We start from the raw sequence: 18,573 nt of genomic DNA on the forward strand, positions 1-18,573 counted from the left end.
ATGTCGATACTATTATCAATACTACTATCAATACTACTATGCACTATTACTTAAATAATAAAAACAAGCTTAAATAATTAACTTTAAATGAAGCGAAAACCGTTAAATTTCTAGTAAACTGTTTAGGTAATAATAGGCTACTTGACCTATATTCAATTTCATTGAACAAATGCATATTTCTAGTAGAACTTGGCCTACGATAAGACATCAGTAGACTTTGTAGACGGGAAATGAAATGGCCAAAACTTTTCTCCAAAAGTTTTCAACATTACAATTAATGATTTCTAATTTCTTATTTAATTATTTTATAATGTTTGGGCACTTTTAGACTCGTACATTTAGCACATACAATTTTTCAATAAAGAAAGCAAAAATACAAAAAATATGACGTCACACTATGTCGGACAGTGTTTCAAACGATTTATAATAAAATATATTTCTTTAAGTACAAAGTAGTTCTGTTAAAATTAAATGAAAATATTATAATGCATCAAAGGGGGGGGGGGGGGGGGGGGGCTGATAGTGTTTAGTTGAATAACTTCATTACCAGGGTGTACAATCTTAGAATGTTTGACACGGTAACATAAGAATTTTAAACCTCCAAAATAAAGAAGACCAGCCAAGTACCTAATTATTGTATGAAATGCTTACTTTTTAATTTGGTAGGATAATAATAGTTAATAACTCCGTCGCAAAATAAGAGATGGCGCTTGTAAAGCTTTCGCATCAGATTTTATCATAAATTGTACTAGATGTCACTACTGAGTTATTTGCAACTAAAATACATAAGTAAATATACAAAATTTGAGAATCTTTTATGAAAATAGTATTTTAAACAAGTGTACGGTATACTACTTTTATAAAATGAGTCTGTTGAGAGAACCTAAAACAACACAAACATTTAGGGTTAGTAACTACTAACTAATTACAATTTTATTTTATTAGTATCAATAAATGTACATAACACTTTAATAAATGACGTATTTACAAAACATAACACAGATTTAAAATTGATAGGACGGGGAATGGTTGCGGGGAGAAGATCATATAGGGAACAATGGTTATTAGGACAAGAGAAAAATATATGATCGTGATGTACCTTCGTCTAGCCCACACTCACAAAGGGAACTATCCCTTACCCTAATTTTTGCAAGAAAGACAGGCGAGCAACAATGTCCGAGCCTGTAACTGTAACAACTCGACAAATTGTAGAGCACACTGTTAAGTTTATGGTTTTACATGCTTCGCACCACACTCGAAAGCAAAAAGTTTGATTGACTTTGACATCTTTGTTGGGATATTTTTATCGATGTTACCAGAAGGAAAAATAATATTATAGCTGTTATGTTACAAAAATACAACACAATACATACCTTTTATTGAAAATATTTTATTTTAAGCATTAGACCTTCTTCAGCACGGAGTCTTTGCCACTCACTCTGATATTGGCAAGTGGCAACTCACCAAGGAGCCATTATTAAAAAGAAGAAGAAGAAGAAGAAGAGTTTGGTGCTATCTGTCATAGATATGCGTCTACGCTTTTTTCTTGCGGCTTACGAATTACGGAGAAACATAGACTTAATTTATAATGCAGAGAAATTTGTTTGTTTCTGTGCATATGTCCGTCGAGTAGAGCCTCCGTTCCTCCTGTTTGTGTGTTTGTAAATTGTAAGTGCTGTGAGATTGCTCCTGTGCAAGAACTGAGATAGGACTCTTTGTACTTTGTAGAAGTGTTGTGTTGCTTTAAAATGTTTTGAAATAAAATAATGTTCTTGTAATAAATAAAATGTATAAAATTCTGTTGTTTTATTTTAATTTTAAATGTACATCTAATATTCTATAAATATTTAGGTACATATAGTAATACTAGAATCCATAGTACCGCAATAAAGCGCCATCTGTAACTTTACGACGGTACTAGACCGTTGTAAAGTTACAGATGGCGCTTTATTGCGGTTTCCACAAAATAAAGGGAGTGAGGTCTCTATTCCAGTATATAATAAAGTACTCTGTGTTCATTACACATAAGTATTATAACGAACCACAACATATTATTTGTAATAATTTATTTCCTAATCAATTCACGCGCATTACAATTTACAATATCGACACCGAAAAACTATGGACACTGGACAACACTATTCTGTGACAGTAGCGCAGTAAGACGTATTGATTACATTTTTAACCAATAGGATTATTTCGCGCCATATATTCTGTGACCTCATTGGTTCTGGAAAACGAATATTCCAGAAAATGCTAGTGACGTCGAGAACCACATGCTTGCCTATAAAGAGCTTGGACAAAGTGTTCCGCCATCTTATTTCGTGAAAAGAGGCCGTCAATCGCGCACGTTTGCTGAGTTTTACAAGAGAAGTCTTCTGAAGTTATCTAAGTGAATTTTAAACACAGTAAGTGCTCATCTTTTATTGTAAAGTAGTAGATTATGTCTGAGTAATGAAAATTTTTTGGAGCAAACTGGTTATTTTTGGTACTTACTTATTATCATTTTCATGATGAAATGTACTTTTCCGAATTTGATCAGAATTCTGTTGATAACGCTTAGTCATTCGCGTGATTCATTGATTTGAACGAAGCTCTAGGTATTTCTAGACCTTATAATTATTTTATCAATAGAGATGTTATCTGGGATCTAAAACGTGGGTTTCCTCAGGTTTTCTGTGCTTCCAAAAAAACACGTGGGAACATCCGGTGTAGAAGGCAGAAGCGTCTAGGTCTTTCTTCGCGCGTGCAAATACCTAACGCTCGAATGTTCTCGTATCGATTCTTCATTCTTATCGTGTTAGCGTGATATTGATCAAGATTTTAACGGCTTATTTCTCTTTGCAGATGGCTAAAGCACCCGCAGTCGGTATTGATTTGGGTACTACCTACTCATGCGTAGGAGTTTTCCAGCATGGCAAGGTGGAGATCATCGCCAATGACCAAGGCAACAGGACCACGCCTTCGTATGTGGCGTTCACAGACACCGAGCGTCTCATCGGCGATGCCGCCAAAAACCAGGTCGCCATGAACCCCAACAACACAATCTTCGGTGAGTAAAAAAAAAGTTAAATGTGACTGTCACGCTTCAACCGCGTGCGGCGTGCGTTGCGGTCGCGCAGTACGGTCGCGCAGTGCGACTCAACTGACAACTCTCAACTCAACTTTCAACTCTCAGTGCGGCTGTAGCATACCTACTACAGTCATGTCCTGCAAAATTATAATATGCAATGAAGACGTAACAATAATTATTCTGCTTGGAACTAATTATCAGGGATGTAATTACATAATATTTTAATAATGATTGTACCTGAACAAGGATAACAATGAGATTTTTTTCTGAATGCGTAGTGAATCACTGTATGATAATAAATAATTAATGTGTACATTCTTCATTCACATATTTTGAATTCTTAATGATGATAACCAATATACTAGACTAGAGTCTCTGAACATATTGAATGATAAAAATAATCTGATGACATACTAAAACAAGTGTTTATTTATTTATCTTGTATAAAGTACTCATTAAGATATTTACTTGTTTCAGATGCTAAGCGTCTCATTGGGCGCAAGTTCGAAGATGCCACAGTACAAGCTGACATGAAGCACTGGCCTTTCGAGGTTGTCAGCGATGGGGGCAAACCCAAAATTAAGGTGTCATACAAGGGTGAAGACAAGACCTTCTTCCCAGAAGAAGTGAGCTCAATGGTTCTCACAAAGATGAAGGAAACAGCTGAGGCTTATCTCGGCAAAACGGTGCAAAATGCAGTTATCACGGTTCCAGCATACTTCAATGACTCCCAAAGACAAGCCACAAAAGATTCAGGTACCATCTCTGGCTTGAACGTTCTCCGAATCATCAACGAACCTACAGCTGCTGCGATTGCATATGGTCTTGACAAAAAGGGAGGCGGAGAACGTAACGTCCTGATTTTCGACTTAGGAGGCGGTACTTTTGATGTGTCCATTCTGACCATCGAGGATGGTATTTTTGAAGTCAAATCTACTGCTGGAGACACTCACTTGGGAGGTGAAGACTTTGACAACCGTATGGTCAATCACTTTGTCCAGGAATTCAAGAGGAAGTACAAAAAAGACCTCACAACAAACAAGAGAGCACTGAGAAGGCTCAGGACTGCTTGTGAGAGAGCGAAGAGAACTCTGTCTTCCTCTACTCAAGCGAGCATCGAAATTGATTCCCTGTTTGAGGGTATTGACTTCTACACTTCAATCACCCGTGCTCGTTTTGAGGAACTGAACGCCGACCTGTTCAGATCAACCATGGAGCCAGTTGAAAAATCACTGCGCGATGCCAAGATGGACAAATCCCAAGTGCATGACATCGTACTGGTGGGAGGTTCCACCCGTATCCCTAAGGTACAGAAGCTCCTCCAAGACTTTTTCAACGGAAAGGAGCTGAACAAGTCTATCAACCCTGACGAGGCTGTCGCCTATGGTGCTGCAGTTCAGGCTGCCATTTTGCACGGTGACAAGTCTGAGGAGGTGCAAGACCTGCTCCTGCTTGATGTCACACCACTGTCGCTCGGTATTGAAACTGCAGGTGGTGTCATGACCACCTTAATTAAGCGTAACACGACTATCCCCACCAAGCAAACCCAAACCTTCACAACGTACTCTGACAACCAGCCGGGTGTGCTCATCCAAGTGTTTGAAGGTGAGCGTGCCATGACCAAAGACAACAATCTGCTAGGAAAATTCGAGCTCACTGGCATCCCTCCGGCGCCACGAGGTGTTCCTCAGATCGAGGTCACCTTCGACATCGACGCCAACGGTATCCTCAACGTGTCCGCCGTCGAGAAGTCCACCAACAAGGAGAACAAGATCACCATCACCAACGACAAGGGCCGTCTGTCCAAGGAGGAGATCGAGCGCATGGTCAACGAAGCCGAGAAGTACAGGAACGAGGATGAGAAGCAGAAGGAAACCATCCAGGCTAAGAACTCCCTGGAGTCGTACTGCTTCAACATGAAGTCGACCATGGAGGATGAGAAACTCAAGGACAAGATCTCAGACTCTGACAAGCAGACAATCCTCGACAAATGCAACGACACCATCAAATGGTTGGACTCCAACCAGCTCGCCGACAAGGAGGAGTACGAGCACAAGCAGAAGGAGTTGGAGGGTGTCTGCAGCCCCATCATCACCAAGATGTACCAGGGCGCCGGCGGAGCCCCCGGCGGCATGCCCGGCGGTATGCCCGGCTTCCCTGGCGGAGCGCCCGGCGCTGGAGGCGCTGCCCCCGGTGGCGGTGCCGGCCCCACCATCGAGGAGGTCGATTAAGCCAAACATTCCAAGTTTTCACAATTTAAGATCTTCAATGCTTTACCCGGTGTTTGATACGCCTGCTCTGGTTATTCTGAACAAAGAATAAATGAAACTGCAAAGCATATTATGTCGTTTTATTATTATAAATCATCCTATGTACGCTATTTGAAGTAATATTTTCTGTTCAATCACAGAATATACGGTATTGTTAATTGTTATAGTACTCCTTCAATGATAATAAACACAAAAATTATTGAATCATTTAAAATTTGGGCTACATAAAACTGCGAATTCGCATCGCAAATGTTTGTCGCAGATATTTGCGAGGCGAATTCTCAGTTGTGTTGGAGCCCTTTACTTATACGCTAAGGTACGGTATGTCTGTACATCTTATTACTTACCTCATCACGCACTAAACACTCATGCGATACCTAAAATAAACCTATGAAAATTACATTTTAGGCCAAAAAAGTATTATCATTAAAAGCACTTAGTTTTTACCCGACTACGGCGAAGCAAAAAGGAGGGTTAGGGAGATCGCTAGGGAATATGGATGCTCATATTCTATTGAGTGATTCTTCAAAAATGATTCTCCGCGTCACTTTCGTGGGAATTTTTTATTTTCGAGTTATCTTTTGATAAATGCAAATACCTTTAAGGTGCTCTAAAGATAATAAATACGATCTTTAAGGCATGTAAATCGGTCCATTAACTACTGAGATAATCAAATTTGAAATTTCGGTCCCCACGAACGACAAACTCCACGAAAGTTACGATTGAATTTTCTAGGAACAAAATATCTTTTTTTCCTTAAAAAATAAAATAAATTATTATTTATTTAATCTGTTTTTATTAAGATCAACAATACTAAAGAGCATGGAGCTTTAATTTGTTGCTTAATCTGTCAAGTAACCGGTCCTGAAATGCTGTGATTTTTTCGAGGTTCAGGTGATTTTATTTGAAGTTCGTGAAGAATAAGTAATTTAGGAGGTCATATAAGGGGGTTTTCAACTAAATATGGAGATTTAGGACACAAGACCATAATATTTTCTTCGATTCAGTTTGTGGGATATATACGAGGGCTCGCTTCGCTCGCTCTCGTCTGAGTATCGTATCGCATTGTATTTGGATTGAGGATGTAATATCAGTTGTTCATGTAAAATACTGATATTCACGTAAATCCACTAGATTAGAAGCAGATTCGATATATTTGGGGAAAAGATCAGAAGGTAGATTGATGTATAAAGCCACATATGTTTTGTTTTTCAAAAAAAGCTTGTAGAGTGAAAAATTAGTTCTGGGTACCAAAACCATAGCTGGAAATACTATACTATAGCCAATTCACATAGGAAAACAGCCTACGTAGCTTTTGTAGGTCACTAGGTAACTTTCATGGGTGAAAATCCACGAAAATTGTGCCACGAAAGTTACGAAAATTTTATATTTCTTAGAATTATGATTAAAGTAATAGGTAAATAAACAAACTAAGTACTAGGAAATAATCTCGATCATATACCTTATTCCTTAATTTGATATTAGTGTCATAATTATAAATTATTATCATTCAAAACGTGCTCGCAAAAGTTACGTGACTACAGCGACCACAAAATTTTTAAGGAATATCTTATCTTATATTTTCTTTGTTTTGAAGCAACGAGGGTTTGAGTCCCCTGTACTGATGCTGGAAAGACACTGAGCGTTGGTGCAGCTAAAACGTGTAACCACAAGTCGTCGCGTTTGGAAGATAGGTGCAGTATTATTACCCGCTCGTGAAACTAGCAAAATCGTGTGACACAGACGCGACGTTATGCCTATTAACTTTTTTTAACTTAAGGTATAATATTATTTTATTTCAGGAATTAGGTAGCCCAGTTAATCTAGATTATTTTGATGTATCACACTCTATGCTAATTAAGTAATAGAATACAAAAGTTATTAAAGCTTTAAAAGTAATTTAAGCGCGAACAGAGTGTGACACGCGGAGAACACCGATTTTGCCCCCGATTTCGACATTAAATTAACCATTTAACAAAAACTATAAATAATTATAGATGTTTTTTATTGAAATCAGATACTTACATAAATGAGGAATAACGTGTGTTTGGTCCTAACTCCTAAGGCTGTATGTTTATTAGGGTAGTAGTAAAGAGCACACGCTCTTTGAGGGACCTCTGAGAATTACTCTGTTATATTCTGTTCCCTCGTAACTTATACCCAGTGGTCCCCAACCTTTTTTACATGCGGGCCACAAACATGTCTTGATGTTGTGTGTTTAAAAAATAACGTTTTACAAAATTAACGATTTAAAAGTGTAAAAAAATCAGGCCTTCCACGTTGACTTTACATTATTTTGTCGGTGGGCCTCAAATACCTTAAACCAGCTATCCCCAACCCGCGGGCCGCATGTTTGTAGTCAGTATGAAAGAAAGGTTGGGGGCCACTGCCTTAAACCTAGTGAATTTCAAAATGGTATACTCTAGATCAGGGGTCGGCAACTAATTTAAAGAAGGAAAAATTTAACGAGGTCCAGAAAAAACACACTTGTCCTATGTAGCTTAAAAATATTATTTTAATTAATAAAGGTATACGTATACTGTGCGTATACCTCATCTATGTATTAATTGATACTTGTTATAAAATACTTCCATTACAATATTTCGCGGTCCGAGATTCGACCTTTCGCGGTCCGCATACGGACCGCGGTCCGCCTGTTGCCTACCGCTGCTCTAGATGTTCCGCGCGGCTTCGCCCGCGTAATTTAGGAATGTCACGCAAACCGTACATTTTTCCGCAAAAAAGAAACCTATGTCCTTTCACGTGGTCTATTATTCATGTGTAGGGGAGAGGGGGGCAGTTTAGAACAGAGGCAGTTTTGAATTCTTTGTTTTATGAACGAATCCTTTACCATTCCTAAGCTCTGAAACCATTTTAATACTGGTAACACCGTCCTAAACGTCTGTCAGTTCCCAACTAACGTCAATGTCAATGTCATTTTGAAAATCATTCGCCGGTTTGTTTACGAAGGCCATAGTAAATAAATATTTTTTTATTTGTAATCAAATTAATTACAAGGTAAGTATTATTTTCAAGTTATTATTATTTTATTGTGTTGTTTAAAGTATATGCCGAGTATTACAAATGAAAATTCATTTGAACTTAAGTAAGTTTTTCGTCCCGAGATGTTTATTTAAGCAAGATGGTGTTGGGGCAGATTTGAACAAAATTGTTGGGGCACTTTTGAATAAAATGTTCAAAAGTGCCCCTATTGGTACCTAACCAAGTTAATACGAATCCATCATAAGATTTTTAATTTTTTATTGGTTTCTTGTTTCAGTCATCATGGTAAGAAATTACAAAAAGAAAAAAGAAAATTCTGTAAATGAAGACGATGTGGAAAGAGCTGTATTGTGTGTTGTCAACAATGGTATGAAGCTGAGAACTGCTGCTGCTATATATAACATAAAACCAACTACCTTATACTATAGAGTTAAAAAATTTAAAGAGAATAATACTCCCAAATCTAAAGAATATAGTAGCAAACACGCAGTTTGTCAAGTTTTTACAAACGATGAGGAATATATGCTCGAAAAGTATTTCTTAAGAATGTCTAAAATTAACTACGGCCTGACCTACGTGCAAGGTAGAGAATTGGCATACCAATATGCTAATGCATTACACAAGTGTCCTGAGAAGTGGATATGCAATAAGATGGCGGGTATTGAATGGATGAAAGGGTTCATGAAGAGGCATCCTATTTTATCATTACGAAAACCCGAAAATACAAGCCTTTCTAGATCTACTAGTTTTAACAGACATAACGTTATGATGTTTTATAATAACTATGAAAAAGTATTACAACGAGGAAATTTTACTCCAGCTCGCATTTATAACTTGGATGAAACTAACATAATGACGGTTGCACAAGCGCCTAATGTAATAGCTAAAACAGGACAAAAACAAGTAGGACAAGGAGTTTCAGCCGAACGAGGCCAACTTATCACTATGTGTGCCATTGTTAATGCTGTGGGGAATACCATTCCCCCAGTATTTATTTTCTTACTGGCCTTTAAGGCTATTTTGATTGTGTATTTTATAATTTAAAGCTTTTAAAGTATGTTCCTAAGACTCATAAGTCATATTTTTAAGATAGGTATCACAAAGGTACATATTTTATAAGATTGTTTTGCAATATTCATTTTGATCTCTTTTATAACTTAAATAAGTCTTTTATAAGTTAAATCTTGATCAAGACTGCCCCAGACTGTATAGAGTTTTATACAATTTATTTAAGTAATAACTAGTGTAGGTATATATGGCTATGTTCAATGATAATATAAGATGCAAATAACATAAATATAGTGTTGATTAAATTCTAAGTGACATGGTTTTTATTTTATCCTGGTTTTTCAATACTGCCCCTAGGGGTTTCAAATGTGCCCCGCAGATGGGGCGGATTTGAACAAAATATGGTTTTTAAAAAATGGAAATTACGTTAGTTTGATGGATCAAAATAAATAAATATCATTTTTATTATTTAGTATAAACCCCATGATTATTTATAAAATATAATACATCTTGATTTATAACACCATATGAGAAATATAATTTAATAACTAAAAAGTGTTCAAAGGTGCCCCCCTCTCCCCTACCCAATTGTGTACCAAATAACACAAAAATTGCTCCAGTAGTTTATTAAGATATTATGCAATTTTAAATAATTTCGTCCGTTTTTTTCCACATTTTCCTCTACATATTTCTTCGCTTTTATTAGTCAGCGTGATAAAATATAGCATATAGCCTTCCTCGATGAATGGGCTATCCAACACTGAAATAATTTTTCAAATCGGACCAGTAGTTCCTGAGATTAGCGCGTTCAAATAAGTCCTTTCAAATAATTTCGTTTGGCGATTTCGTAGGTAGAGGGAACTCAGGGAGGTCCACGGTCCACCCGTCTGGCCTCCATGCAAAGTTATCGAAGGATTTATGCTACGGCGACAACATTATTTAAACGTCAGCGACCGGCGTGATTAATAACTAATAAGAAATTGCTGTGTAATTGGTACTTATTTAAATTTTAATATTTACTAGGTAGAGGACAGAGGTACCTAGTTTACAGATCAAATTTTTGAATAACAAGAAGGGAAAAGTTTCCACCTATCATGCCTGTCTGTTAAAATATTATATAGGTATATATCGAATATAATTATTTATAGCTAAACCATAAAAATATAATGATTAGCCGTCGTCACTCGTCACCACCACACAGACCTACATACATTAGGTACTAATTATTACAGTAATCGAGTATAGAGTTTTTAATAACTGGTTAAATATTTTCCAAGTCGATATCGTTAAAATGCTGTTTAATTTATTATTATTTTTTTCTCTTCATTTTATGGTAAGTACCTACTGGATTCAATATTATATTATTTAACTCCATATACAGGTACTCGTAAGAGAAACTTTAGGAAAATAGCCAGTGGGTATAAACATTATATGTACTTATTCAGTATGCACTAGTTGATACTTGATGCCCGCTACTCATAATATTCTAAGAAATTTGTTTATTGAGCGGGTACCGTAGTCCGTATATCTGTTATGCTCAAAGACCGAAATCGCTCAATAAGCGAAAAAATGGCTCACATCGCGTTGTGGTCACAGTGAAACAGCCACGACGCGAATTTCTTTTCTTTTTCTTTTCTAATGAAAACGGCCACGACGCGTTCTGGCAATCACAAAAAGACCATAACGCGAAATTCGTGTCGTGGCACTCGTGGCTGATGCCTGATATGCTAATCGTTTTTCTTCTTGATTGATTAATCGTCCATAGGTATGGAAGATTATATTTAAATTACCACGCGTACTACAAAATATTTTTTCTTTTACTAAAACACTACATAACCTGTTTTTCATTATTATTTGAAAATATCCATAGTTCCATAATATCCGTGCTAATATTATTACCTTCTGTCTGTCTGACGCAACGTGTTATTGTTTATTGTTGTTGTTTTTTTTAAATAAAAGGTAATCTGATCTTAATAAATTATAAAAATTTAGCTTTATTTTTATTTATATAATTTAAATATAATACTTACTACTAGTTGATGCCCGCAATTACGTTGCGCCAGACATACAGTAACAATATTAGTACGTATCTAAGTATGGAATTATGGATATTTTATGAATAATAATGATAAACACGTTATGCAGTGATTTAGTAAAAGAAAAAATATTTTGTAGTACGCGTGGTAATTCAAATATAATCTTCCATAACTATGGACGATTAATCAATCAAGAACAAATCAAGAAAAACGAATAGCATATCAGCCACGACACGAATTTCGCGTTATGGTCTTTTTGTGATTGCCATAACGCGTCGTGGCTGTTTCACTGTGACCACAACGCGCTGTGAGCCATTTTTTCGCTCATTGAGCGATTTCGGTCTTTGTGCGTAACATATCTGCTTAATATATGTTTCCGTTGTAAAGATAATCCTTATATTATGTCATTTCCCGGGGTTCAAAGTATTTCCATACCAAAATTTTATAAAATTGGTTCAGCGAGTTAAGCGTAATGAGGTAACAGACAGACAAGCACTTTCGCTTTAGAATATTAGTGAGGATTAACTTTGTTTTCCTACAGGTGACGACGACTGCATTGTCCCCCCTGTATTCAAAACACGTATTTAATTCATTTTTGTAAGTAATTTTTTTATGTCTCTGCAGGACTTAACTTTAACTGTCTATGTGCAATATTAATATTAGCTAGGTATAGATTAGTCATTAGATTCACTTAATTTGTCTTACAAGTGTTATAAACTTTTAAAATATAAGTGTTCTTAATAAGTACATCTTTTTGTGTCCCAAGGAAATTACTGTAAGTATATAGGTATATATATATACGTAAATCTTCTGATCGAAGACGTGAACCGTGATTCATCTCTTTCGGATATACGTAAGTACCTAATTTAAAATCTGAATTTGTCTGCAGTCCAGGCAGCTGTGGGGAAGTAAACATCATTCTGGATTGTAAGTTTTGCAACGAGTCTATCCACTACATAATGAAAAGAGGTAAGTATAAAATATAATTTCTATTTCTTAGATAGAAAAAGTAGTTTCATAAACGTATCGAAAAAACAGCCACTGAAGCAAGTGAAATTTCAGAGTCTGCAACAATCTAACGACTAAAGTAGTTGCAATTGTTGAGTCTAAATCAGCTAAATCTCTTCACAGACTTGCACGAACAGCCAAAAATAAAAGATACTTCGGGGACAAAGAGTAAAGAAATTATTAATAAAGATAAACTTTCACCGGCTAAGCCTAGAGAATCAGCTAAGGGAGCTGCACACCAAGAATTCATGAAAACCTCTAAAGCAAATAAAACTTCAGCTCCAACGGAAATACCTGAAGTTGTGAACTCTTCGACGACAACCCTAAGCAAATTTCCATTGCATATGACTATAATAATTGACGAATCTCCGAAGAATGTAACAGAATTACCTGAAATATGTACGTACCAATAAATGTACCTACAGTAAGTAAGGGGCGTCCACAAATTACGTGAGGTGTTTAAGGCGGGAGGGCGTCGAGTCAAATCTCATCTAATCTCACGTTGGGGAGAGAGGGGGTCTCGGCAAATCTCACGCACTTTTTTGTAACATGAAAAATTATACTATTTGGGTCCATTTCATCCAGATAATACGATTAAGATTATTCACTAATTCGTTCGAACGAAACTATTTTGACGTTATCTACTGACTGTCAAACAATCCAACGCGTTTACGTAAGAAACCCACATTTTGAAAAATCTCACGTGAGATTGGGGGTGGGGGAGGGGGTTGAGTAAAATCACACGAAATCTCACCAGGGGGGAGGGAGGGTCAGAAAATTTAAAAAAACACCTCACTTAATTTGTGGACGCCCCCTAACATTTATTTATTGGGTAGCAACGCTGCACCTGCAAATCATCCGTTGTTACGGGTGTCTTTGTGCGACGCGCGACGGTAACAAGCAGTAATCACTTTCCACATTTTGTAGATCCGTTTTCTTGTTTCGCAAATTTTTCATTAAATAGTTACAATTATTTACATACAATAAGAGTGTTTAGCAACAGTTCATCATCTTTTTGTTACTCTATTTTACAATTTTGTTTTTTTATTTGTAGGTTCCACTGCACCAAAAAATGAGACAGAATCTGAGGCCTATGTATGGCCTGTAACTGTGCCTGAAATTGAAAAGCCGCCTACAAGTCTCGTCACAATACTTATCCTATGCTCTTTTGCATCAATAATTGCTTTCATATTAGGAAGCCTTCTCGCAAATAAAGTATCGAGTATGTGGCATTTTGGAAGTTATGCTAAGGACAACTTGATATCATAAAAGTTAAAAAAGTGCCTACTATAATATAAGTTTAAGGGCCTGTTTCACCACTTCCTGATAAATGACGAATAGGCTATCCAATTCATTTGACAGATCAAGATGGAGAATCTGTCAAAAAAGTTGTGAATAGCCTTTTCGGAACTTTATCAGAAAATGCATCAAACAGGCCCATACACACAGACATATTTTAAACGAGACCGCCCAATAATTACATACTTATGTACCTACATAATATTTTACTAACTTTTAGGAACTGCAAATTTTTATTTGTTTCCATTTGGACTTTAGGTACCTACACGATAACCTAATAGAATTTAGTTTACTTATATTATTTTAACATATTTTTTTGTTTCCAGATTTAGCCAGACTCACTGATATGGAACTTGGAAGGACACATTTTAAGGCACCCTGAAAGGACATATTTTATTGTATTACCTTAAAACCTTATATTATACAATACTATGAAACAATTGGGTAGAAATAATAATAATAATAATTAGTAAACATGATTCTGTGATTCCGAGGAAAGGTTAACTATTTTTGCTTGCATCGAATCATTTTATAGACATTATAGCAATCATTATGGTATTAAATTACCGAGAGCACCATCTTTTTATTCCAAGAAAATGTAGAATTTTCGAATTGAATTTCGTGCGTACAGGACGTTTAAAGTTAGTAGGCATTTAAAACGAAATGACACCAACTTATACAAATAACATTTATTGCGCATTTCAACATAATATCTTCAATACTCCCGAACAACTGTAAATAACAAAATGTATATTTTGTAACTATTGCAAATCATTAAACAAAACACTCCGTTTACACACACTATTCGTTTTGATACGTAAATAACTTTGGTATATTAGCTTACAATGATTTCATATGCTTTTTAAACTTCATATTTTGTATTTTATTTTATTTACAATATTGAGTTATGCCGAGTTTCTGAATTTTTTGACAGCAGTGTATACTCGTATTATATCCATTAACACTTTTGATTGGTTAACGTCTAACATTAACGTCAACAACGTTATTGAATACTTACTTAAACTGTTGTCAAAATATCTCAGAAACCAGTTAATATTTTCATTGAGATCCTTGTCATTGGTTATGACATGATCATTGATCATTAGATGATAGCTAGGTATTTATTTTTTATTTGTATATAATCTGTATATAATTAACAGGTTGATTATATCTACAGGTTCAAATAACGTGTATTGCAACGGCAACAATTATTAAGGAATGGTAAGGTACTTAGGTAGTATACACAAAACTTAAACGAGAAAATTAAGTCTAAGGTCAGACCAGTTCTTCCTGTTTCATAAGAATTTCTTTGACTAAGGGCTTAAGGCTATGGAGGATTTAGAAATGGACGTATTCAAAAACACTGAATAATAATAATAACATATTGGTTCTACAAACGAATTCAGATACAAATTCTTTACTAAACACCATAACCTAAGTTGTGCGCAAAATATGAAGTTTATACACACTTTAGAAAATGCCGCAACCTTTCATACTATCCTAACTTACATAATATTCATACATACATAAGTCGGCAAAGCTTCACCTAGAAGTCTCAAGCGCGTCATTTCTAATTTACAATCTAGGGTGTTCTCATAACTCTAACGTCACTTCAATAGCATGCTGTCTCACATTATGCGTATATGTAGCAGTTTGGTTCAGTGTGCTATTTGATAATACAGTGTAAACTCCATGTAACGTCACTCTATTTAACGACAAACTCTCTAAAGCGTCGAAATCAATTGACTTTGGTTGGTTTAGCTTGTCTACCATACAATGGTACACTCTACATAGCATCACACCCACTCTCAATAACGTCAGCATTACTACAATTGAACAATAAAAAGTACCATTTAAATTACTAAAATTAGTAAAAACTGCGCAGCTGTGTACGTTTTTTTGTCGCATTGTTATCCTAGACCGCAATAAACTCGACTTTCGGCATCATGCATACAGAACTTTCTAAGAAATTAGTCCTTTTGTTTACAAATTGAGATTGATTTGCACGTGTATGCTGTTTTAGACCCTAGTCCCTAATTACTAATAATAAGGAGTCATGGATTATTATTAATATTTATTCGTTATCATAATATTCTCAGTTATACATAAAGTTTCGAACTGTAAATATGGTTAGTAAAAGAAAATCAATGTATAATGACGAAAAAGTATTGATTTTTCTTCTCTCCATTTAACAACAACTCCATATAACGTTATAAAATGCACGGTCCCTTCAGTGTCGTTATATAGAGTTTACACTGTACTTAACTAGCGCGTTCATTGAATGAAAACATTTAATTGAAGACTCAGTTGAACGTTGATAGAACCAATGCTCACTCAACCTTTAACTAGTTAGCTAGTCATGCAATCAAAGAGTGTTACCGGACGACTGCGATATACGTGACGTTTCAAGTGCGAGTATGTCAGGATGCGATCGAAGCGACATTAGAGACGAGAATAGGGCTCTAGCCTCTAGGTTCGCGGCCTTAGCGATTACGATTCGATTCCATCGATTCTGCTTATATTTTTTATATTTTTAGCAGCGCACAGTAAAAATGTTGTTCGTTAAAATTCCACGAAAATAACCAAAATTATCATCTGTATGCCCATTTATTACTTTTACTTCGCTATTTCTAACACTTCTTTACAATACTTTTCCGGTATCTCTTTGGACATGAACAAATTGAAAAACTCTCTTCCCTACAACATTGTCTGGTTGGATTATTTACAAAATATTACATTAGGTACAGTCGTAGTACATAAAACAAAATATTAACATGAATTACAGTAACACACTAAGTCAAGGCTTATATTTTTGTAACTTTTGAAGATTATTATTGTTTAAATTATGCATATTATGGACCTTTTATGTATTTATTTTTATATACGAAAATAATTTCGGATTTTTCCACTAAACACTGGCAAACCTTACAAAGTGTGATACTATATTATTCATGTATGTTTCTTAACGTTTCTTATTTTTTATAAGCTATGCAGGGAGTAGGGACCTATTCTTTGCGAATAAAATTATTTAACATCGAAACTATACTAACTCTGGACTTTTTAAGCGGACTCATTCAGTACTTAGATATTTCTAATAACAAAAAAAAACATTATTATACATTCGCTCTGGTTCAGTGGGTTGTTAACGTTACGCGTTAGGCATTATTAGGTATATTATTATTAATCCGATTAAGTACTTCAAAATACTCACACTTTTTAATTTTTCTGTACTCTTCCGTGTAAAAGACATAAACGCGCTAAGGTTTCGTACATAAAGTTAAATGTTAAAACCTAGTGGTATAGAGCAACAATCTCGAGCTGTCAAACGAAATCGAAATTGATTTCATCTGTTTGTAAAAATATGTGTACGTATACACTTATACAAGCATGATTGAACATGATTTCAATGAGATTAAATTGTCAACGTGCGGCACGTGCCGACTGGACGTCAAAAACAGAGTGCTGCAGCTGTCATGTATCACACGACTCTTTTTACCACGCAGTGTTACTGATAGTGACATCTCTCTTGCTCAGGCCTTTGTTTCTCTATTCCGCTAGGTATATTAAGTTTATAGTTTCGTACCTTAGCGCTTCAGGCTTATTTATTTACTTGATTGACATTATCTTCGTTTTTTAGGTCTTCGTTTAGGTATCTACATTAATAGCAAATACATAACTTGGCATCAATGGTTGACCTTCAAAATATGGTTATTACGGATTTCCAGAGTAGACTTAACTTATGCATTTGTTTATAGGTTCTAGTACATTACAATAATAATTGTAGTCTTGTTTTTGGATTTGGAATATAAACGTTACATGTTCAATAGTTTAACTGTTTCTTGTATTAGTATTTTGAAATTAACGATAATGTCACCACTCAAAGACTGTCCCGGTTCAAAGTGGACCTATTTACAGTAAACACCGTACTTATTCCTAATATTATTTCAATCGCAGTTACAAAATTACTAAAGTCTGTTCGCTGGATAGAGAGAAAATCCGATATTAAACTATAGATGCAACAAAAATATCTCTTTTTTGTGCACTGGATACCAATATTATTATAAACATCTAAGGTCAATGGATGATTTTCTCTTCATCCAGAGATCCGACTTTAGCTGTTTCTCGTTGGAATCATATTTTGAGAATTTCTTTCTTAGCTATCACGGAATCTACAAAATCGGCAATTTTCACCAATTCTCAAAAATAATTCATAGCATTGGTTTACAATATTGAATATTCGTGTTTTTGCTGTAAGTATACGGTACTTTTTGGATGACATTCTTCGAGTCCGTATTCCTAAGGGTCAGTCAGTTCATTAAACGAGACGAGACGAGACGCTTAATAATGATACAAAAATGTCAAGGGTCAGAGCGTTTTCACATAACGTGGCGTAATAAACCGAAATTATACGTGGGAGAGCCATGCTTCGGCATGAATGGGCCCGGCTCGACCGGAGAAATACCACGTTCTCACAGAAAACCGGCGTGAAACAGCGCTTGCGCTGTGTTTCGCCGAGTGAGTGAGTTTACCGGAGGCCCAATTCCCTTCCGTATCCTCCCCTATTCCCTTCCCTTCCCATCCCTACCCTCCCCTATTACCCTATTCCCTCTTAAAAGGCCGGCAACGCACCTGCAGCTCTTCTGATGCTGCGAGTGTCCATGGGCGACGGAAGTTGCTTTCCATCAGGTGACCCGTTTTTTTATAAAAAAAAACACCTCCACACCAGCTTGTATGTACATAAGTGCGCTTCTTCAATATCTAAATTGATATTGTGCAACAGATAAGAAAGACAGGTAAATATATCTCATACAAAACATATCCTCATCTTTTTACATCTATGTATTTTTAAGGTTTAAGGTCAACAATGGTCCATGCT

At 35.8% G+C, this 18,573-nt stretch overlaps 1 protein-coding gene across 1 annotated transcript; it reads left to right on the plus strand.

The window, feature by feature from the left end:
* The first annotated feature begins 2,246 nt into the window (after positions 1–2,246).
* Positions 2,247–5,413, plus strand: LOC121726891 (heat shock 70 kDa protein cognate 4). Its single transcript, XM_042114533.1, has 3 exons — positions 2,247–2,408; positions 2,848–3,052; positions 3,551–5,413. Exons 2-3 carry the CDS (start codon positions 2,848–2,850, stop codon positions 5,302–5,304), a joined length of 1,959 nt encoding a protein of 652 aa, XP_041970467.1. The 5' UTR covers positions 2,247–2,408; the 3' UTR covers positions 5,305–5,413.
* The last annotated feature ends 13,160 nt before the right edge of the window (positions 5,414–18,573 follow it).

This window comes from Aricia agestis, chromosome 5, assembly GCF_905147365.1.
Source record: "Aricia agestis chromosome 5, ilAriAges1.1, whole genome shotgun sequence".
NCBI classification, from domain to species: domain Eukaryota; kingdom Metazoa; phylum Arthropoda; class Insecta; order Lepidoptera; family Lycaenidae; genus Aricia; species Aricia agestis.